This window comes from Aulostomus chinensis, chromosome 15 (genome assembly GCF_037954235.1).
Source record: "Aulostomus chinensis isolate RoL2024-O1b breed Wild chromosome 15, RoL_Achi_v1.0, whole genome shotgun sequence".
Taxonomy (NCBI): Eukaryota; Metazoa; Chordata; class Actinopteri; order Syngnathiformes; family Aulostomidae; genus Aulostomus; species Aulostomus chinensis.
The window spans coordinates 14567838-14592843 of record NC_141334.1 but is presented as its reverse complement, the minus strand read 5'-3'; the positions used below and the strand labels follow the sequence as shown (position 1 = coordinate 14592843).

At 41.4% G+C, this 25006-nt stretch overlaps 1 protein-coding gene across 1 annotated transcript; it reads right to left on the bottom strand.

Moving 5' to 3' along the window:
- Positions 1-200: 200 nt before the first annotated feature.
- On the bottom strand, positions 201-25006 carry LOC147248866 (GDNF family receptor alpha-4-like). The gene is made up of 8 exons (XM_086178979.1): positions 24629-25006; positions 13665-13931; positions 13486-13578; positions 13026-13395; positions 10322-10431; positions 9694-9828; positions 8287-8423; positions 201-6671 (listed from the first exon to the last, which is right to left on the bottom strand). Exons 1-8 carry the CDS (start codon positions 24681-24683, stop codon positions 6471-6473), a joined length of 1368 nt encoding a protein of 455 aa, XP_086035105.1. The 5' UTR covers positions 24684-25006; the 3' UTR covers positions 201-6470.

Genomic DNA, 25006 nt, shown 5'->3' with positions numbered 1-25006 from the left:
ACACAAGTACTTTACGTTGACTCAGAATTATGGAAATGAATGCACCGACTTACTTGATTAATAATGAACTGTATATATGATTCTTATTATTATGTTAGGAGCTTGGTGCGGGGATATTAGGCACCAATGTGATTATTGTTGCCTGGAAGCAAAAGTTTAGAACCGAGATAGAACTCTATATGTGTGATTGCTTTTATTCGTGTGAAAATCAGCAAAATATGAACAAGAACATGAACAGATTTCATTATGGAATCAACGATGCATTGACAATTTGTTTTTTTTTGCAGCTTAAAAAAGAAACAAACACATGGGAAAAAGAAAAGAAATATTCCTAAGCCCACCTGCCCAGGTGGGATCCAGACCACTCATCTTTTTCCACCCCTGTTTCCTCACACTAAGTAAGAAAAAAGGTTCGGCCTAAAATTTCCCTTAAGTTCACAATATGGTCCACATAAACAGGAGTTGACAGAGGTTTGTTCCTCCTGGCCTTTCAGATCAACAAAGATGGTTTTTGAAGCTATTATGACAGCTCAAAGTGAATTAAATTAAGTAGTCTTCTAAGGTATAGTGTTTTTACGGCGGTGTCATAAGGTAACAGTCCAGAGAAACAGCAAGAAAGTATTCTTTTGTTGAAAGAACACATTTGCAAAAAAAAACAACAACCTCCTTTTAAAGGAACACATATATTTGAGAAAATAGGCAGATGCCATCATTTCACTGTGTCACTTAGAGGGCTGAGATCCACACAGGCTGACGAAGCTTAGCACAGGTGTAGTGGAAGGGAAGTGTCAGCATACCTCAGTCAAAACCCATCAAATTGCTGTTTCTCCAAAAACGCAGTTAGCCTCTGTTAATCTGGAGGATGCTGTGGGTGGAGGAGGGTTGTGGTTCACCAGGGGGCCTGTGGTGCTGCACCAGGACGACTGAAGGGAACTCCAGTTGTTGAAGAGGTGTTTAGATGCACTAGTTGCCTCTGGCAGTCGGGCAGCCCCATCAGGCTAATAACTGATATTCAGTTTTTATTGTATAGAATTGAAGTGACCATACGGGAATGAGAGAAATCCCCCAAGTAAATAAATACACACGTAAAATCAACTTTATGTTTTAAAATCACTTCTGAATGTACAGCACATTACAGAGGGATGCTGCCACTACTGGGCCCTTGGTGAGCGTACGCCTCCACCAAGGTAAACTCCACCAAACCCAATCGAAAAAAGAATCATGGAAAAAAAAAATGCATTTCATTCAGCATTTTGACTGAAGATGACAGGGAGAGAAACCTCCATTCAAGTGTTGATAAAGAAGAATGGATGCACTCACAAGGAAACGTTTTTAATGAAAAAGTTTTGATCTTTCTTCTGATACGTTTTTCGGGTTGTTGTTTTTTTTGCAATCCTAGCACAAAACATTCTTTCAAAAATGCTGGTAGTGGAGGCTGTCAACAAAAATGTTTATGTAACTCACGCTGTGCATAAAATAAGTTATGGATGAATAATTCAGAATGATGAGATATATAGATAGATAATATAGATAGATGATATTAGAACAAGAAAAATGCCGGAACTACCGTCCTGAGAGCACCTCTGAAGCCACATTTTTAATTGGGGATGAGGAGAATCACCTCAAGGACCTGTCCCATTGGTATGCTAAACTTCCCATCCACTACCAGTTATTGTGCTAAGCTAACAAGCTGTTTCTAATGTCTGCACAGAGGAGAAGGGTGTCTGTCTTCTTGTCTTGCTCAGGGGAGGTCGGCTGATGATGGTGTACTTCCCAGAAAGATGGACTGATTTATTCAGCCATTTATCTGAACAAGTTCTTTTTTTTTTTTCTTGAAATATTGCAGACGGGAGCTCTTTCAGTGTTGATACAAACAGCTGACCCATCCGTCCTGTTAATATGGCCATGAAAACTGTGATGCTATAAATGTTTTCACAAGAATCAACCAAATGTCAATTTTACTTCAACCAAACACTGAAACAGACTGCAAATAGACACTTGTGTGCTTTGTGATGAATAAAACAGGGTTCAATAACTTTACAAGGTGAAAAAGTAAAAGAAGTCAAAGCACACCGTGATACTGTGAAGTGAAGTATACAGGACTTGTAGACAGTAACACTGATACATTTACTTTAGGCCTCAGAACTACAGGTTGGTGGTTGCCTGCGTTTCCAAATGCTCAGGATGGGTGGAGAGCCAAGGATCGTTCGTCCTCGGGGGGATTAATAAAGCATAACTTTGAAGAAAGTTGGTAGAATTTGGACACAAACCAAAGTCCCAGAGCTCTCATGCTGCACCATTTTTTTCCTTTTAGTCATTCCACTGAAGCTCATTCCTTCAACAGCGGTGTCATTTTTGGATGTAGAAGCCCAACAACTCTGTAATAACCTCCATCAGTCAGAAGCAAAGTAAACAAAAGTCTTGGCTCGGTTTGTCTGAGGTGGCAGCGAGCCAGTGAGAGGCAGTGACATATGGTTTACCTACAGATACAGAAGCAGTCAGTTATTGAATCAAATCAAAATTTAAGTCCAAAATCATCTGAAGTTAAATATATTTTCAATATATTTAAACATTTAAACACACACATTTGCACTGCACTAGACATGAAGCTTGTGGTTAACACCCACTCCCATCGGCACATCACTCCTTCATTCAAAGGCAGGTTTTTTTGGTTTTTTTTTTTTGGTTTTTTTGGTCACACACGGAAATCGCCAATGTGGCTTTTATTCTTTTAACAAATTGGCACATTGCTCTTCTGTGTCACAAAATTACACCATCATTACACAGTACAGCCAGAACGATTCGGCTTGTTTGACAGTTTTCTCATAAACAAGGTTAGCATGTGAAACAGTGCTGTACAGAGTGTATCTTCAAGATGCGATCTAAAACGCTCTAACAGGGCACGTATTTACAACTGATTTATTTATTTTTTTGAAGATTTCATTTGTGTGTGAATTCAAAAAAGAAAAAAAGAAAAATCAAAAACACTTCAAAAATGCAAGCCGCGTTTGATGAAAATGTTTACTTTACATAGTTTACAGATATAAACAAATATACTAAAATGTGAACTTACATGTAAACGCATATTCAGTCATTAAGGCCAGAGCACACTGGATGCAGTTATTGACAGTTTGAGGCGTTATGACTTACGACAGCTGATTAGCAGCATCAATAATAGGACAATGACATGGGTAACGCTTATTTAGCAGATTTATTTACTCTATCAACACATCTCCTCAGTGTTTGGATTCGACTTCATATATTTCCGGACCAGTAATCATACTTGTGAGTTTAGTCAACTGGTCTTTTCCTCATCCACTTTTTAACTTCCCGCAGCCCGATTCCCAACAAGAATGTGGTCAAAAACCTACATGATGTCATTCTGCCCTGGGGTGTGTAATGGCCGCTAACTTTACAAGATCCATTTCAGTCAAATATTTCAGTCCTTCATTGATTTCCAAAAGCAAAACCAAGTTTGAAGTAGTGAAGCAGCTCATAGGCTTCCAGCGGTGTCTGTCTTTGTACCGTCTATCCTTATGAAAGGTCAGTCCTCATGTTAACCCTTCATGTAAACATATCCAATAGGGGGTGGAGATGGGGTGGGGGTGGTGGTGGTGGTGGTGGTGGTGGTGGGGGGGGGGGGGGGGGGGTCAGTCATACTGCCTCCTCAAGGTATATTCTAACATATAAGGTTTTACCTTGTTCTCCTTTGATTTGGCATTAAACTTAATTATTTCCACCAGGGAGGTTATGTGATCCCTGACCTTTGTGTGTGTGTGTGTGTGTGTGTGTGTGTGTGTGTGTGTGTTTTGGCAGGGTTATGTAAAAATTATGCAGCCCAAATGTCTCCAGACTTGGTGGAGGGCTTTAGAACGACCCAAGGAACACCAAATTAAATTTTGGGGCAGATGCGTTTTACATTGTGAAAAATTACATTTTTCTTTACATGGGGTTTGACGGAGTGCGGCACGGTGGTGCAGTGGTCAGCACTGTCACCTCACAGCAAGAAGGTTCAGGGTTCGAGCCCCGGCTGGAGCACAGGATCTTTCTGTGTGAGTCTCCATGTTCTCCCTGTTCCTGTGTGGGTTCTCTCTGGTACTCCAGCTTCCTCCCACAGTCCAAAGACATCAAGAGGGGACGAGGCTGATTGATACTCTAAATTGACCGTAGGTGTGACTGTGAGTGTGAATGGTTGTCTGTCTCTATGTGTTGGTCCTGTGATGGACTGGTGACCTGTCCAGGGTGAACCCTGCCTCTCACCTGAAGGCTGCTGCTAAGGAAGGAACAAAGAAGGATTTTACTTCTTGAGTGCATCTTATTACTATTTTTTTGGACAGAAATGAATATAACCATGAATTGATTCATTAACTGTTTGTGTCATCAGAAAACTCAAAAGGCATAAAAGTTTCCTTGCAGGGTTCAGACATGTTATTCCTTACAAACTAAGAGTTGATCCCCCTAAAAACTCTACTATACTTCTCTTTACCTACAACCCTGCAGCTGCGTAATTTCACAAGAAAACGACTCATAAGAAAGAAAGGGAAAAAAAAATCAGTAACATCAGCAAAAGTTATTCCAGGCAGGGAGAATGGCTCGATGTGCTGCTCAATGAGCAGAGCAGCCAGAGGGCTTTACAGCCTCCTCTGTCCGTCCCTATCTCCACATCTTCCTCTCTCACAACATCTGAAGTACATGATGGGGAAGGAGCACTAAAAACACACTTTTCCTAAGGATAAAAAGTGAGAGGGTATGACAGCAGTAAATTGGCTATTTCCTCCCCTGAGCTTTACTCCAGATTTTCCCTGCCTGCTGAGTAATTTGAATTGTGCTGTAATTGCTTATGTTGCTTTTCTTCGCTCTTCATTTCTTCCATAGGATTTGATCTAATTACTTTTGCCCTTCCTCATCACTCACCATGGTGGGAATAATACTAAGTGGCGTGTTAACAGAAGGAAATAAAGTGACTGCTGTGTTCTGCTTTAAGGTGCACAAAGTGAGAAGAGACAAAGATTGAAGGGACATAATATCACCAAGAGCTGCTTTCTTCTGCAGGATATACGACTGCTCGCTTTTGGTACCTGGATTCAATTTTACACTGCACATAGCATCCTCTCAGTGGCGGGTTATTATCGAAATACTGTGTGAAACATGCCAAAAGGATATTTCACCCAAAAATGTATAATTTGCCTTTCAATTACACACCACACATGACTTCTGGGTGAGTCCAGATGTCAGAAAATGCCTATATTTCAGCTTTCAAGCTAATGGAGAACTACTAACATGCTGAATGGGAATTGTTTTGGTTAATTTTTGAGCACAAATCAAAGTGTTTGTGAGGATTTGAGTGCAAAGCTGGATAAGAGAGACTTAGATTATACTTCATGATGCTTTTGAGTGTTTCTAAACTTATATTTATGGACAGTTTTGCTGTTGTTCATAGTTGGTCTCCATTTGCTTCCATCAAAAAATATGTAGCTTGCTTTTTCTGAATTATGAAGTCAACAAGTATTAGCAGAAAAAAAACCTCTTAGTTCCAGACATGCAACACTGAGTACTTGAAAGGCAAATTGCACTTTTTTCTGAGTGAAGCATCACTTTAACAGTTCAGAGGCTTGAAGACCTGGAGCCTTTCACCTGCACCCAACCACAAGAACGTCAGCGCCTCCTAAACTGACCACGGTGAGGTTTTACAGAATGCCACTTTCCTAAATAGGAATCAAGAAAAGGTGACACAGCAACACGGTGATGCCGTGATCATTCCCTAGCAATCAAGCCAAAAGATACCAGACAAAATTGCCAGGTCGTATCTACAACCGATGGAAAACAAAAACCAAACATTCAAGTCAGTTCCATGCAGTGGAAAAGCAGCTTAAGTGACAACACATTGGTTAATCCCTTTTTAAATAGTACAAATTCAGAAAGTATTTTAATGGTACAAAGTAGTTTAGGAGTGGTGCAGTCGGAGATTAGCTTGTTGTAAAGTGAATTATCTTGCTCAACCACAGAATGAAGGAGGGAGAGGAAGAGCCGGAGGGGCAACAGGGAAGCGGATGTGACACGAAATAGAAATCAAAAGCCATGTGCAGGCTTGGTTGCAGTGGAGTAGACCGGTCATGGTTTTTGGGAGCACGTATAGTGAATGTGGCCTTTGGCAATGTGCTTCTTGTTATAAAAGGGGATGTACTTAAGAGTGTGGAGCAGGCTATAGATAGAGTGTTTGCCCAGACTGCACTTCTCAATTCACTCATGCACTCATATCTGCTAACGTTGTTCGCTTCCTTTCACGGGAGCGAACTGGAGCAAAGACATGATAGATACTGCAGACTAGTGATCTTTTAACTCTTGAGGAGGCAGTGATAGTGGGACTATTTTCAAAATGAAAATGGAAGCTTTTCCATGTCTTTACACCGTGGTTCATTCAGGGGACTGTGATGGATTTGCAAATGGAGGTGAGTATGAGGATGGAGGTTTTAGAAGCTCCAACAGTCCCAGTCCAGGATGAGTGTAGACAGCAGCAGTAATGGAAATACTGGTGCTGCTCGGCTCGCTGCTCCCCGCTGACTCCCTCTCGCCCCTGACTCAATGTTGGAGTCCTTCTCAGAATACGGTGGGATGACATTGAATTCCTCGCTTTCTACTTCCTCCTGTTCCACTTCCTCACTGTCCTCCATCTGAAAAAGAAGAAAGAATTCATTACTTTTTACAATTACCGACCAGAGAAGGTGAATCGTCACGACTGAACGTCTCAATCAAACAAGCGATGTATCCTAAAGCTAAAGATAAACTAGAAATACAGCACTGCGGTTGTCTGCCTGCATGACGCGTGCCTGTCACAGCCACTTCTGTCCACCAGAATAGTTTCAGTTCATCCCTTCTTCCCAGTGGACATTTTCAACAATCCAATCCATTGAACAAAAATGGGACGGGCACATGCACAGATGAATGGACAACCCAAAAACATAATCCTTCCGTCAAATACCTCTTCATTTGTCTGCCATAAAAATGTTTGTATTAAAACAAATGTTCTAGTAAAAGTGTTGCTTCAATTGGTTCACACATTATATTTCATGTTTCTGTGATCAGGGGAAAAAAATCAAGGAACTCTTGAGGACTGAAGGTTCATTTAAATCTCAATGAAAGTGAAATGTTCACTATTTATAGAGGCTTCCTAGTTAATGAAGCACTTAAGCTGTTTCCAGACCAAATGAGGCGCCGCGGCTGTTGTATGCTGTATGTGATGTATTGTGAACTGTAGCCCCCCTGTGATGGACTGCTGTCATTATTTTTGAAAATAATAATGATAATCAATTTCACAAAAAATAGATAATTCCCTCTGACTGCCATACAAAGGAGCTGAGCGTGTTCTGTACTCTGAGGACCGGGCTGGGTGACGATCCCCCTCAAGTCCAGTGCACCAAACGCCATTAAATAACATGAGTGGAAAAATCTTCTTAAGTTATCAATTAAATGCATCCATGCACACTGTAGAGGGAAAACAAAAGGATTGTTAACCAACGAAAGAAGAAAGGTTTTTAAGGAATGCTTCCTTTTTGAATGTAACTCATTCATGAGTTTTATTGTCAAGGCTAAGAAAAGGCTCACTTTATACTGGCAAAGAAATCTAGCTTAAGGTTAGTCGGCTCATCGAATGAAGTCAGATGCCGTTTAAGTTGAACAAAAAACAGAACCTAGACAATAACAAAGCGCATCAATCAGGAGCAGCCTTTATGTAACAGAAGAAAGGAGAAAATCTTCGTCCTCCAGTGACATCATGTTGGGGTCTTCAAAGGTGCAAAAGAAAACTTTTCATCAAAATGATGTGGTCGGAGGAAGTACTATGAAACCTCCAGAGGGCTTTAGGGCCAGAACAACAGGGCATCACTTCCACTTATTTCATGAATCCAAATCATTATTAATAAACTCACATTTTTAAATACAGTAAATTGTATACGCGGATGTCAAGTACAGGACTTCAGCGCAGGAAAGTATTGTGGGAAGAGAAGATGCAGAATGAGGAGGATTAGCAAAGTGAGAAAATGGAGCAGATGGGTGTGCATACATGAATATTAAAGTAAGGTTGAGTCTAATGTTGCAAACACCTTTGGCTAATCCTCAACCACAATGGGAAGGAGAAGGAAAGAAATAATCTGGGCCCAGCTCGCTGCTGCGGTCCCTGGTGATACTTGGGTATTACCGCCTGATACCCAGTCAACCACCCCTTTAGTTCACTAGCAAGTGTTTAACTAGCACACGGCGAGACAGTAAAAACAAACAGAGAGCACTTACACTGTTGAATTCAGGGAGGGTGTTGACGCTAACGTGGACGCTCTCTTGGTAGATACGCGGCGAGGGCGGGGAGGCTGGCACGGGAGTGTTTTCCACAGGAGGAGGTGCGGAGATTCCCATGGAGCTGATGGCACTGCCTGAAACAAAATCAGCAGGGGACATCTTCACTTGGATCGCATCATCACTCAACCTTGAGCATCACATCAACAAGATGACTTTTATAAGCTTAGAGTTGGAGCTGACAGCTGTAAAGTAATCTTGAATACATTTGACCTTGAACATGCTGCAGGGTGCACAATAGTTCTAAAACTCAACTTACTGTGTTGAACTTCTCTTGCTTTTCTTTTACCCAAATATGGTGCAAACAGATGACACAGGAAGCACTTGGGGGAACGGTTGGAGGTTAAGGGCGGGCTTAGGGTCATGAGACAAACTCTGACCTCGTCAATGAAACTGTGTACTTAGCATTGTAGCATTAGCAACACGTAGAAACATAAAGGAACAAAATAAGAGCATCTCTAGTTCCGCTGACCGAGTGACTTTGTCAGATTCTAAAAAGATGGGAAACCACCTTCATATTAGTTATCATTAATGTCTGTTGTCATAAATTTATTTAGCGACAATTCAAAAGGTAAGAATCTCTACCAATTATGACCTGTTTATATTAATGGACATTTTAAAATACTCAGCAGCAACTAAACAGCTTAGTTTGACAGTAAAAATGTTCCTGTTATTATCTTGTCTCAGAATGACATTTAGAAACATTCTACCAGTTCCATTATGGCCTTTCTTTCTAAGATAATAAATAGATTATACAGCACGCAGAGTTCTATCCCTTAATGGTACTCAAAGCACTTAACAATTTTGGCTCATTTGCCCATTCATGAAATACCACCCCGAATAAACAAACGTTCTAGTCAAAAGTCCTCTGCGCTTGTTTCATCAGCACCGAGTTCGGCATTGATAAACAGCTTTTGTATTAATTACTGTGCTTGTATTCTCAGCAGGATTATTCAAAAAAATTAGGCTGACTTCCTTTAAACTACGTGGGCTGTAGCACGAGCCAAGGAAGAACTCAGTCAGTTCAGAGCAGATCTGTTCAAATATCAAAAATTTCATTTTTTTTTTAATCATTGTTGCAACAAGCTTACAACACTGCTTCACTAAATTGTATATTTGGGTTCCTTTTTTTAAGCAACAAGGAGAAAAAAAAAAACTCAGAAGTATGGCACTATGCAATATCTTTTTTTTTTTTTAATTTTTACCTGAAACACACCTGTGTGTCTGCCCAAGACGCTGCACTTACAAGAAAACTCTTGACCTCCTCAAGTGCAAACTTGCCAGAATGCTGTGGACAAGGAGCCTTCAAGGGGCTTTGCTCCATTTACTAAGTGACAGTTTACTCACGCAGGCAAATATTGTTCTTGAACATGTGCAGGATGCGTTGGCAACCCTGCCATTCGTTCCCACTGCCATCACACGTGCACCACTGGGACACCTCGGTGCTGCTGTTGCTCACGTAGTTGGGAGTCATGATGGTGCCTGGTTGTAGTAAGAAGACAAATGTCACACTGCAACTCTAGTGAGATATCCCTCTGCAAAGATTTGTATCTTCAGCACCTCTGTGTAAGGTAAGACCAACAATATCAGCATCTTTGGGGAGTCAGTGTTTTCCAGCTATTGATTTTGATAATTGTGAGCAAACAACATTACTTTTTGAAAAATGCAGTTGGGGGAAACAGAAGGAAATAATGTTTGCCTGATCATTTTGTGGAGCTGCTGGAAATGCAAGATTTAACTTTTAAAGTGATGCTGACTGTTTCCCACAGCAGCAGCAAATGCAATTGACTATTTTTGAGTCCACAGAGAGTTATTTAGTGTAGCAAAAAAAATACAATGATAAAAACCAAATATCTACTGTTACACACCCACTGATGATTTCTAAAAACGAGTCCTCTGAGTAGCTGTGTATTTCCCAGGACTATTCCATCTTTCAAAATCTTCTAGTGCTTTAATTTCTTTTCTTGCAGCTCACCTATGAGTCCAGCGTAGGCCTTGAGGCACATGGCTCTGCTCTCTCGCACACAGCCAGAGGCAGACAAAGGAGAAGGCTGACAGTTGTGTTGGAAATCAGCAAACCGGGATCTGATACGCACGTGCACACACACACACACACACACACACACACACACACACACACACACACACACACGCACGCACGCACACACACACACACAGAATCGCAGGGGAGAAAACAGTTTTTCATGTGTCAGCACTGGGAAGACAGTGTGCCTCTTCAAGTGTCTTGACAATTTCATTTGGGAATTTGGGATCGAGCTGAAAAATTACAAAAAAAAAAAAAAAACCAAACCCAACCACAATGATAAAAACAGTAGGTTCTGAAAACACAAAACAGACATAGCTGCATTAAAGCTATATTCTGTATCAAAACCATGAGTTATTAAAAAAATCCATTAAAATGTGTTGTTTTCTTGCCCTAAGCGTCTAATGTTGATTAAAAAAAGCCAATACCCAATAGTGGTCCTCCTTTGCAGACACAATTATCAAATCCTCCCACTTCTCGAATCAAATATATTTCCTCCATGAAAGAAAGCACTGACATGTAAAATTGTATTAATTTCAGGGCATTTTTTCTTGTTTGAAATGATTTGTATTGACCGGCATTAACAGCTCATCTCTGATGTTTACAAGCTTTGGATTTTAAAAGCAGACGCTGACATTAATTGATTAAACGCAGTTCAACACATTACTACAGGTTCTCTCTAGCTTTCAGGACATTTAAGCAATACTCAAAAAACAGATTATTATATTTCTATAATGCTATGTATCTGTGCACATGTACAGTAGCACATGTGCCGTGCCGGCTGGTACAAGCTCCTCTCTGTGTTTTTAATCTTTTACAAATACTGCTGTGGGGGGATTCGGCGTGACCTTCTCAGAAATAACTCTCAAGTCTTTTTCATCTCATCATTAATAACCTCTGTAACATTTGCACACAGATCAGACAGTAATCAATGTAAGCAAGTCCAATAAATTTATGCAAAGGATGCAGTCGGACTACAGGAGGAAAGCTGACCTCAAAAAAACATCAAATAATCGTACTGATGAAGAATTCCTGGCCGTTTAGGGGACAATTCTGGTATTTTTCTTCAAGACCAATAGTGTGTGTGTGTGTGTGTGTGTGTGTGTGTGTGTGTGTGTGTGTGTGTGTGTGTGTGTGTGTGTTTTTTCCTGGTTCCAGGTGGGTATGAACGCATTATCTGCCCAAATGATCCTGCATATGTTGGAGTTTCAAATCTTTATGTTCCCAACTGAGCTGGAGTCTCTCTGATCTCAAATCATAAATATGAAACACGCTTGATATTTATGAGTCTAAACCTTATATTGGGAAGGCAACGGCGATGGAGCGTTGAGAATCTGGTGAGCTGACCAGGAAGCATCACCAACCAGATGTTGCTCTCTTTAGCTTGTAGCAATGGTTGGTACAATTTGCCAGAAGGTTATACCATCTTCAGCTGTGAGTTTGTCCACATTTTCCCTTTTTTTCAGCTTTTCTAGGCAAAACATTGCACACACAAGTACAACCAGTTTATGACTGACCGCATCCGTGTTTATTTTCTTTTCTATCTTGTCTTTTTCACCAAGTGTGAGGTCCTGTTTCTTCACTGAATTGTCAAGCAGTTGTGTTCTTATGATTAGAAATGTTAAAAAAAAAAAATCTGTCATGCCTGTGTCTCCCTCGTTTTTCAAATCAGTCGGGGTGTGAAAATCCTCCACAAAATGGAAGAAAAACTGATGGATTTACAAAGTCATGGAGAATTATTTCACCGATTTTGACGTGGATGTGAATGTAATGGCTGTCCATTCAAGCCAGAGTGGGGCACCGTGAGAGACGTGAAAGAAACAGATGGAGGAGCTTGAATCATTGGTGGCTACGAGACTGCAGAGCTCAGGAAACTGGCGGTGGTGCTGTGATCTGATGCCAACAGAGGAGGAACGTCGGTTCTTATATCTGTGTGAGACCAGTAGTGCTAGGAACTTGACGCTACAAAATTCTGTGTCAACACGTCTGTGGATTTCACCCCTCCGATCAATGTCGCTTTACTTGAGACATTATTTCATGATGGGACTGGACAAGCCGAAACCAAGTGGACGCATGCCGATACCAAGGGGATGATGCTGTCAAACGCTGACAATAGCAGTTTACACCTGTCAACAAGGAGTTTGACATGAACAACTGCCACGTCTTCTAGTTTCAGCTGTTTTGTCATCCAAGTTGTTGTCTTCTTGCTCAGTATTCGAATAATTCCAATCACTTCACTCCCTATCGATTATTTCAACCCAAAAACATATTGTCTAGGTTAAAAAAAAATACTACAATTTACATTTAAAGCAAAACTGATCTGTGGTCCCCGTTCTTCTTTTATCCTTCTTAAGCTGTTGTTGGCTCAAAAAATTGTCACCTACTTTTATTGCATTGCTATAATTTGGCAGGCATTTGCTAAACAATGGAGCCGTGTAAAACTGTGGGATGTTACAGTATAGAATGAATGCACTACAAGTTTACCACCCTCAGCACAGATGTACGTCACATTGCTGGCATGCTCGTGGCTGCACACATGCATGTACGTGCCAGTAGAGAATGAGTTGAGGACAAAAAAAGCACCAAGGGCAGTTTCTTTATATACTGTACCAGTACAAGAAAACAGCCTTCTTACCTACACAGCTCATCTCTGGAGCAGTAGTTCTGCAGGCTGAGGCAGTTGGGCTTGCCCAGTCTTTCCTCTCCTCTCACATTCTCCTCGTAGGAACATGACGGGACGATAGTTTTCCTCCGGCGTTCCCCACACAGCGTGTCGGAGCAGGGACAGAAGAGCAGTGCAAAGCTGTACTCCTCTGGCACTCGCTCCAGGAAGCGCCTCAGGGCTCTGTGGCATTTCTGACGGTTGCAGCTGTTGTCAGAAGCTGTTGCTCGCTTGGTGCACGCGACAACATATTCTGAGCGCAGAGAGCCGCATTTTTCGTACAGACCACAGTCCTGGGCTGCCTTCAAGCACTGGTTGTGGCCATCCACGGAAAGAGAAGAAGCTGGGAGGTTGCCAGGAGGAAATAGAGTGATGTATGTCAAATAGTCATATGTGTGCCACACTTTTAGAACACTTGTAGTAGGAGTCTTACCTGCCATGATGGAGGCCATGTGTGACATCTCAATGTTTCTCACCAGATTCAACTCCAGTTCTTCATAAGGAGACACGTCATACTCTTCATATGCTATAACAACAGTGAAGTATTGTCACATTGTGGTGATGCATGATAGGATTCAGTTCCACACAGAGATGCCAGAACTTTAAACCCACCTGCAAATCTGACAGTCCAGTAGACCCTGAGGCAGTGTTCCTCCCTGCGTGAGCCACGCTGACATTTACAAACTTGAAGGGGGCGATAATGTTGCAGGGAATTCTGCGCTTCCAGGCACTCCAAACGGGCATCTGGGCCGAGGGGCGCGACTGCTTCCTCAGCAGCGCAGTACTCCAAGAGTCGGTAGAGGACCATGCAGGACTGCTCCTGGATGCAGCTCTGCTCTGCCACTAGACAGTCTAGGGATGCAGATACAGGAGCACTACCTGGAGGAGACAGGCGGGTGTTAAGCAGGATCTATACAGACAACCACACAATGTACTACATTTTAGAATAATATAAAAAAGAGGAGGTACTACGGCTTCCTCCCATAGTCCATCAAAAGGGGACGAGGCTGATTGATACTCTAAACTGACCGAAGGTGTGACTGTGAGTGTGAATGGTTGTCTGTCTCTATGTGTTGGTCCTGTGATGAGCTGGTGACCTGTCCTGGGTGAACCCTGCCTCTCACCAGAAGGCTGCTGGGATAGGATCCAGCCCCCCCCCCCCCCCCCCCCACACACACACACACACAACCCTAACAGGATAAGTGGAAGAAAATGGATGGATGGATGGATACAAAAGAGGATTCAAGTGTTATTCATTGGAAATATGGGGAAGATGGCTTAATAGTTATTATTAAGACATTTAAGACATACCTGTATTCAGTGGGGGACAGAGTATACAGTAGATACTCCAGATCAAATATTACTCTACAAGGGAAAGTAACAGTTACTGGAATCTTGTCATTCAAAAAAATGTAGGCATCAATTTCTTTTGATCATCAAAACTTTGCTCTATTGAGTATAAATTTATACAAATGGTTTGTTTTCAGATCAATGCAGCTCAGAGAGCAACACGCTTCCTCGGGTTGCACAGGGAGCTCCCTAGAGTGGAGATGTGGTTTGTGTGGGGTTCAAACAGAAAATATTAGAATTGATTAATAATTTATCATTTGTAGAATCTTAAACATTGACTTGAGATTCAGCCAGTTCAGTTCAGATTATCTGCCGTCGTCATCGTCACCGCCATAGTGCTTTAAAATTAGATGTCACGTCTCTCGGGCATGTTGTGTCACACGTGGCTGTATGGCGTGTTTCAGCCTTGACTCAAACCCTGCTGAGAGGATACTGTGATTGGTTTTCCACCAGTGAGGAATATACCTTACATTCAATTGCATTCAAAAAAGCAAAAAAAAAAAAATTAGCAGCTGACTTCAAAGCTTCATGCTTAAAAGTAACGACAGCCTTCATAGAAATATAGAAGAGTCACAAGAACGACACATCTCTACAAACATAAATGGAGTGAATGAATTTGTTTCAACAGACACAACACGCGAGTTAAATACAGATACAAAGGTACTTAAGTGCAGTACTCAAATCTACTTCCTTGATACCTACCACTGCGTTTCTTTACATCTTCAAATACACACGAAATCTTTCAGCGCACTTTTTTGCGCTGATGAGAGTTTCAATGTCCGTCCAGTCTTAAGGAGATGCTGCCGGTCATCTCTCATCGTAGTAAAGCCAGATTCTTCTTGTTGACCCCTATCTCTGTTTCTGGTGATACACAACGATGCTGCTACACCAGTGAGCTCCACCCGTTAGTTTGGTGGATCTATTTCTTATCAGGATGAAAACAAGGCTGCACATGTTCCTGCCTGTTCTCCTTTAAGTACCTTTCACATACACAGACACCCCTGATTTAAGAGCCAGGTGCATTCAAAATAATTTGAACAAAGAATTTGTTTGTTTCCTGCATCAAATAGGGAGTGACTCTCACATCTTGGATGGCTAATCTTCCTGTAAGTACTTGAACAACCAGAGAGGAAGCATTTTCAAAACTCTCTCTTATCCAAAGTACGTGTGGTGATAAAAACATCTGGACAAAAATAGGATGTTCAACACATGTTGGATAAAATGTTCACTGTGATGGATCACCTGTCTTGGCAGGTTGATTTTCTCGTCTTATTCTTGCCATTCTGAAATAAAGCAAAAATAGAGCATCTGGAATACAGCGGAAATGTCTGAAACAATCTAAATGAGGAACCCACAAGATGTTCATGAACAGCTGGGGACAAAATCACTTGTCGCAGAATCCTTTTCACTTGGAATAAACACTATATTCAGGATACACCTCATCATACAGCGTACCAGCTCTGCTTTCAATCTGAATCTCTGCTCACTTTGAGAATGTCCATGCTTTAAACTAATTCTACATTACGGCTGTTTTGATTAGCAATGTGCTCACAGGAAGCAGAAAATACTTGTTGTTGCCCCCCCCCCCCAAACAAAACCACATGTAAAAGGCCACATGCAACTGAGACAGACAAGGGGAATAAAAAACACCAAGGCCCTCTTAATAAAGATGCATTTTGATGGAGCCTGTCAGGAAATATATTTTCTCAAATGTGACACATATTTGTTCCCACAAATTGCCGTTTTTACGCAGTTATTACAGACTAAGACGGAAACTGCTTCAGCAGGCAGTATCACACACACACACACACACACACACACACACACACACACACACACACACTCACACACACACACATTTTCTGCTTCATCTCATTAACTTGCTGTATCCTGTTGCTTTGTGACTGAAAAAAAGGAATGAGCAGACAAACATTTTGACTTGTGTCTGACTAGATTTATATATATGCGAATAAAAACCTCATTTTTATCCATACCTGGTTCTCCCTCACAAGTATTTACGCATCAAAGAATGATCATATACATTACACAAGCTCAAAGACAAATACACGCAGCATTGTGTTAGATTGGTCACACACTTCGATTAAGCTCCTGCTGACTGCCGGTGCAAAGCACAGCTGCAAACCAATTCTGCTGCTGCGTGTTTTGTAATCTCAGACGCCACATGCGGTCCACATCTCACTTAGGCAACAGACATATCATAAACAGAAGTTACGCTTCATCGCAGCAGCAGGAAACCTGCCAAGGCTACTGCGGTGACTCCAAAGGGAGAGGTGAGAAAACACAATGCTAGTAACACACAGGACAGTGAGTCATATTAACAGTCACAGCTCCCCAAGGTTTGCTAAAGTGATCATTACCCGTCTGCTTATTTAAGTATGATACCAAGATAATTATGATGAACTATCAGTGTAATGCTGCAATTTAAAAAAGCGTCATTTAATAACCAGTTTGTGGAGTGTACGGTTTAGTTATTATTCCTTCGCAGTGTTTATTCCCTCAGGCGTTCCATTGATAAAGAGAGACAGCAAGTTAGTTTCAAAGATCCATCCTGCCTGTGCACTCTCTCTTTGTCTGTCTCTCTCACACCCACACACCCACCTACACACTCACGCACGCACATATGCACGCACGCAAGCATGCATGCACGCACACACCTATTTAAAGTACATAGCAGCTCTGTCCAGTAGGCGAATCATAATAACTTGAACATTATTCAATGTCCTGATGATGAAGAGCCATTGTGCTCACGCCAGTCTCTTGGAGATGCAACACATTGTTTAAGTAAAAGTCTGGGTTGAGGTGATATAGCTGAGTGTGCAGTGTGTTTTAAAGAAAGAGGAGAAAGGAGAGGAAGTGAATCGGAGATGAATTACTGTGATATGTGAGCTATAACACACTCTATTGATTTCTCACTGGGGTGATTATTAAGATTTGTGAGGCAAAGCTGATGAAGGTTAATGCCATAAATGACAAACCACACACCAACATTGGAAGGAGTGAATCATATTGTAGAATTCATCTTCTGTTCCCTACACAGGCGCAAATAAAGGGGGGACAAAGATGGTCCAGACCCCCCCCCCCCAACCCCCACCCTTCCTCAGAACGTGAGAGGGTCTCTAAATATATCAAACATGATGACATAATTGTAAATGATACAGCAAATTATCAGCATAAGTTGATGTTAAAGTTCTAAAAGTGTACGCTCCCCACACACACACACACATTTTCCCATTATGCTTCACAGTGGTTCGGTCCTCTGCCCTCACTCAGCGTGGTGTGGCTGACCTCTTCTAAAACAGGTACTTTACAAAGGTTAACTTCAACAAGAGGACGTTTTCTTCCTTCAACCACTTAACAGACTACAACTCATTTCCAGTAACCTGACTGATCATTGCTCCTTTCATCACCTCACGGATGAATCCTCTACCACATCAAGCTCTCCTCACAACTAAATCATCCTTTTGACAATTTTTTTTGAAGTTTGCTTTGTTTAAAAAAAAATAAATACTAGGCAAGTTGACACAGGAAACTCGGTTAAATTAAAAATGAAGATTTTCATATCAAAAGTACTCTGCCCTTTGTAGATGCAACAGTGACAAAATCATATATTTTATAGTTTGATACAATATTTAAGATTGCTGCTTGTAAAATAGCTGTCATGATGCAATTTTGTGTATTAATTTTGGAAGTAAAGGGTCAAATGGGTTGAAACACTGACTATGTTTCTTTTAATGACAAAATAACATAATTATTAATAACTATCCAGTGTACAATGTACTGAGGTGCTAAGGGCTTCCTTCATATCCATGTACTACCCCTCTAGTTTTGGTGGCATAGTTCCTTTTTTCCATCAGAAATTGCTCTTGAGAAATTCAGTGAAATGAAATATCCTTCTTTGGTCTTTTCAAACATGTTGGATGGACAGCAGAGCACCCAGACTGTTGGGCAGTAATTTGAGTTGAGAGGAGACCGTGGTGGGAGAGTGTGACTCTGATGAGAAACCGGGTTGGTAACAAAAAGAAACTCTCGGAAGGAAGTCGCAGGCTTGAGGAGGCAATGACAGAGAGGTGATGGGAAGTATCAAAAGTGAAACTAGGGATATGTTCATGCCTGCTACTGGTTTCTTGTCTTTTACACTCATTCTGATGCCTAATCATACACACATTCATCCCACCTACAAGCTACTGTGGTCTTAGTTTATGTACGGAGGGTCCAGCGTTCTCCGGCCCCCTCAACAGATCAGATTACTAAGCGCATGTGGTGTTTGCATACCAGAACTGACCTACGTTAACCAAAATTTAAGTCTGGATGTAATCTTACTGCTTTGTGTAAATGAGGTAAATCATTTACATGTGCTGTCTAATTAAACTTATTATATGAATGTCCTCATTACTCTGTGGTTAATGGAATGTTAAAGTACCGTAAATACACAAATTGACCTTTACAATGAGAGGCCATACTGGAAAATATGGCACAAACAAATGGTAGCGAGTGAGCTGCATCACAATAGAGCACATGTTTTTAAGTCAAAAGTAATGATGATTTCCCTGCCAAAATGATTAATTTGGAGTCAAGCCACTAAATTAAAAAAATATATATAAATTGGACTGAGCAGATGGCTAATGACAGAGGAGTCTTTGTGAACAGTAGTGACTAGTAGGTCCAAGCCTAAAAATAAACAAACATACAAACAAACAAAAAAATCTCCCAAATCTCCAAATGACTGACCTCATGTCATCCCACAATTAAATTGACTTTATTTCACACAGTAAAGAGTGATTAAAACATGGACACATCCGTGTCTGACTTCGAGAAGGCATTTCACTTTCTGTTCATTCTCGATTTTCTTCTGCCTAGATTGAATCAGACTTACCAGACCACTGCCACAGCAGAGGTTTCTCCTCATGGAGGGACGCATCAGCTATAATTAAGGCCTTTTTGATACTCATATCTGCTCAACGTAAAATTTTTCTGCTTTCTACCAATCGGCTTACTGTCCTCTAACATTAGGCTTTTTATTATCATTAAATATGTACTTTGCAATTTGCACATATTCACTTTCCTGTGAGGAAAATTAAGAGTCATAGCCCTGGGCAACCTCAGTCAAGCAGCTCCTCTTAAAGACACAGGACAAGTTACATTTCTGAAACAATTGAGTGAAACCAGAGTTTTTCTTCCAATCTTTTAACTCACACGGAGCTTCTTCATCCTTTCAATACCTAAATTCTTCACTTAAAAATTTCCTTTCCCTGCCTTTCTTCATCTGACCACCAGGTGGCCCAACACTTTCCTGCCAGTCCCCGGAGCTTCCTCCCACTTGCTCACTGCCCTCAAGTTCCTTTATCATCCCCCCTCAGTATGTACAATGCACCATGACATATAATTTGCTGATGCATTTCTTGTCCAGGTTTCCCTATGCCATTGAGATTCGGGGCCTTGTCTGGACTGTCTAATGGCCAGCCCTCAACTAAGATGTCTCCAGCTTTCCACCAATCAGCCTGACCACCAATCTGCTAACCTCAGCCAGCTAGTTAGCCCAGTGCCTGTTTCCCTTGGGTTGAGTTCCTCTGAACCTGAAGCAGTCAAGCCTTGTGGGCACTTGTATGGCCGTTGACAGAGGTCATTTTGTTGATCTATCCAGGAGAAGGTGTCGTCTCCATGGCTCTTCAGGCCATCTACTTTCTTTGCCATCCAGCACCATGGCGTTCCAGTCATTGACCATCCCTCCATCCCTGACATCACTCATGCTGGTCATTCCCACTAACACCAGCATCCATGCTGCCTTCAGCCATCACCTTCCTAACCTAGTTTGCAGTTGTCACCATCCCAAGTGACACCCACCCAATTGGTGCATTTCTGAGGCCATTTCTTCCCCAGCGTCCTGCTTTGTCTTTCAGGGGAAGAAACTCTGTTAGTCCCCTATCACCATAGTCACCATAGCCTCAAGAGTTATTCTGTCACTGGTCACCATCTTTAATAAACCACTTTTCTGGTTTTTGCTGGCACCACGATCACCCTCCGAAGGCCCCTCCTTCATTGCCGGTACCAGGGACGTCTGACAGAGTAGCCCTTCATTGTCTCTCATCAAGAACGGTTCTGACTATTGGCCTTTTCTTCAGGTCATCCTTCAGAAATGCCACTCCCTGACCCCCAGACTGTCTGCCTGTGGTGTCCTCATCCAACAGTCCCCCCCCAAGGCCATCTGCCTGTGGTATCCTGCTCTCAGACCCACAGGCCATACACTTGAGGTGTGGTCTCCAGGTTTAGTTCTCTTCTTCAAGTTTTGGATTTTCAGTGTTTGGACATTTTTCCTTTTTCAATAATTAATGAACTGTACTTACCTACTTCAGAGTTCACATTCGGGTCATCTCACTCGCACCCTTGGTGCATCCTAATCTTACTACCCTTTTGTGAGGCAGTTTCATCATTTTTTAAGCATCCCTAAATTACCTACAGTCTTGGTACAAAACAGCCTCCCAGCTGTTGAACAATATGTCAAACACTAACTGAGTAAACAAATTCATTTGCATTCCCTTGTCTTAAAAACTGTGTTGCACTTAAAATGTCCATATTTTTCTAGAGACTTATGATCCTGGAGCCCATTTCTGTCACTTGATTTTAGCAAGTCCTTCCTCCCTCATTACCCCGATCATGTTTTGAGCCTCCATTTCTGGCCAAGTCTTTCCAAATCTCTTCATACTGAGTGGGTCTCCACATCTTTTATGTAATCGCCTTCCTAACCTGATCACATTACAGCAAAAAGGCAGAAATTATACGTGATATCTACATGCAGTTTCAGCCACGAGGATAGTAAAAATCTACGTGTACAACATCTTTGGTCCGTTTTTAAGAATCCCTTGAACTTTTTTCCTTCCCGTGAACATGATGTGAGACCACCACTTTGCTAATGACTTTCCAGAAAGTCTTAACAATGTTTCATATGCCGCGATTACAAAATTACCCCTGCATTCATAGAGAAATAACACCTCCTTTACTCCTCAATTTTTGCAAGCATACAAAGGTGCAGCTCTGTGTGACTGGCACAGTTGCACTTGCTTTAATCAGGTTTTATGCACACACGCCCCACAGAGAGCTGTGGCATTATGCGCAGGGTCATGCAGCCTTCCACAAGATGCACGCTTGCAGACAGGGAATAAATATCTCTCTGAATTAAGATTTGTCCCACTCAACCAGTACATAAACAAAGCCAAACCATCCCTCCTCTGTGCTCCAGGTAGAATATGGGGCTGCATGAGCCAGCAAAGGTCTCTGGAACTATGTAAATATTTCAGGCTTGTACCTTCCCCTGCATGGTGGAGTTTTAAATTATGATGTGTACAGCAACACATAAGGAATCAGCGAGGATCCTATCTGCTGTTTTTCTTGTATTGGATCCAAATGCAAAATAAAGACAAATATATTTCGTGTGAAAGTGAATGAAGTGTTGACATTAAATTGAACAATCCTCCCATTTTTATACAACATGTATTACCTCTGTGGACTAGCTTGACAGTGAGTTGAATAGGAAGTACTGTCAGTCCTTTTCTAAAGGAAACATCAAGTATTTGAGATAATAACATATTCAGAGGCTCCATTTTATTTTTTTTTAATCTAAGTAATGTCCAATGGGCCTGTTGCCAGTTTAATCTTTGTGTTCACTCGTCCTAAACGAAACTGAATTACAGGCACATAGTATATAAAGACAATGCCTCAGCAGAATGAGAGCGAAAAGAGACAAGTCTATGGCACAGTGGGGACGATAAAGAAGCCAAGGGTTGAATAAACCTGTGTGCACGAGGTCAGGCCACTCAAACCTTTCAGCGTGTATATCAAGTAGTCAAACTCTGAATAGAGAGAGCTGGAGCATCTGAGTATCTATCCACCTAAGACCTGTGTAACTTTACACAGCCTGGAATGAGCTCTAAGAAATTCATGACAATCGTGTTACAGCTCAATCACGTCTGCTAAATTAAGTACCAGAATAGCAACACTCAATCATCCAAGTCTGCTCCGTGACTTAAGAATAATCCATGCAGGGCTTTCAGCAGAGTCAAAGTTGGCTGTAGTGTCATTTAACTATAGACAGCTTTCCTATCTGGTAAAGGAACAGTCTGTTCACACTCTGATTTGATGTATTATTTGTAAGATGTGTTCCAAAGCACTGCTTTGGAAAAAAAAAATTCAGAAAATCAGTAAAACATTTGGTAAATCAGTACCAATCGACTCTGAATCTTCACCGTGTATTTTCTGTCTTTATGCATTTTCTTTATGGATCCTTCGGCAGTTTTCTTATGGAAGGATGAATGTTAAAATCCTGCAGCTGACGAAGGGCTCTGCTTTTGCTCGCAGGAGAAAGAGAAGAACCTTACTGTACACAAGCATGTGCAACTCTCCCTTTTCAGTCTGGATGTTCCTATCAGACACATTCATGATCACTTTTGGCAGATTTTAGCCCTGAGCTCTGTGGATCATCAGTGCTGACCGACATTTAAGGAGGCTTCCTCTGAAGCCCCCACTGCCATTGTTAAGGTGACAGAGTTGTACAAGGTCAGATATATTACAGGTTAAAAATAACATTGAATGAAATGGAATACAGTTCAGAAGGACACAGAGATGCTTCAACAGATTTGTCTTGTATTTAGACTTTGCCGTTTCACCTCTACTGGAGTTTCCTTTAATGATATCTATAAAGAAAATGTAATTCCAATCATTTCGTTCGCAATTAGGTGCAACGGCATGACAGCCCATCTACAATCATTTGCATTCGTAATGAATCTCATCTCGATTAAACAGCGCTTGGAAGTAACTGCTTGTCTTGGTGCGATTCCACTAAGTGCCTGACAGGTGGGTTTGACACACCAGATGAGCTTCTTGGCGCCTCACAATAAAACATGCGTCATTTTGTGATAATAATCTTTAATAGGCAGGCTTACCTGACATTATGTGAATTAATCCTGGAAGCTGTTTGTCAATTCAGCTTTGAAGCAAGCCCACTGAAACAATCTGACCAGTATTTTGCGTTTATTGAAGATGAAGGTGAAGCTAGAACGCATTAAGAAGTCGTGTTTTACGAGGAATCTGTCTCATGATCTGGAGGAAACACATGCACACACACGCACAACTGCATTAAAGTAATGAGTCTGCTCCGCCTCCAGGAGAGAAAGATACTAATAAACAAAAGTGACATAATTCAATATCAATAATCCCAGATCAACAAATGTTTTTTTTTGTTTTAAGACACAGTCACATTACTGACTTCAATGATTATACTGTAAATCATTCTGTAGATGTGTGTGTGTGTGTGTGTGTGTGTGTGTGTGTGTGTGTGTGCGTGTGTGCATGTGTGTGCGTGTGCATGTGTGTGCGTGTGGCCGCAGAGGAGCTCATTCATCTAAATTCATCTCATAGATTCTTTCTCCAGCTTTCATGTATCCATTTGATCACGCTAAGTGCCCAAAAATTACACAGTAAATCACTAATTGGTCTCTTATGTTTCAGCAATTAAGTTTTCAAAAAGAAAAGAAAATGCACCGTTTATGATGAGGTTCGCTCCCAAGGGCGCAATGATCTTGCCTTTTTATTTTTTATTTTTTTCGGACAGCAATTAAGTTTAACTTTGTGTGTGATCATATTTCACCCTTTATAGATTAAACTTCTAACTCACATTTTCAGGCAACACAGATTCACCGAAAATGTGGTAAGAACAAGAAATGTTTCCTCTTTCAAGTTTTAGATGGGAGATATTTCCACCAGGTCAGTAAAGACCAATCAATATTTCTGAGATTAATGACCATTTTTTTGGAATGAGTCCAAGACAAGAAGACAAGACCTGAATCTATGATGTCATCCACATATATAGAATCTGCTGCTCTGATAATTGATAGTTTATTAAATCAATTCAGACACCTAGAGCTTGGGAATAATGTTATTACACGTGAGATATGCAGTCTTACTTTATTTAACGATAACCTTTACATCAACTGTCCTCCTGTACATTTATGGTAACATCTTTGCACAGTATGTGATCACTATACTGTGCTAAAACGTTGCTTTATCTCTGGTGTATCTGTTGAATTAAGGATCACACACTCCACCAGATTGATCATCTTAAATAAATTATGGCACGAAAACAGCGACGGGTAAACCCCCCCCCCCCCCCCCCCCCGCACCTGAGACAGAGACGGTAACGTGAGATATGAGCTCACCATGAGAGAAGACATTGAGCAGAAGTCCAAAGATCATCATTCTGTCCGGTGACATTGGAGAGTTGTGGACAGTAAAACTCGCACCCGGCTCGCTGCAGCTCAACGACCCGTCTCCTGCCACATCCAGACGCCCACACCGACTGATCGGATGGACAAGTGGGCTACACAAAGTTATCAAAACTGGACACTGCACGGACTTGAAGCGATTCAAGTTCTCGCGTGCTTTGTTGTCCCATTTATTTATCAAATTCCAAGTGTAATGACGTTAAAACTTTAAAAACAAAAAACAAAAGCCAAAACCAAAAACCAAAAACAAAAAACCCTCACATGTATCCAGAAAGTTTCTCCGTTGCTGATTTTTACGTTCGGCTCCTGTCA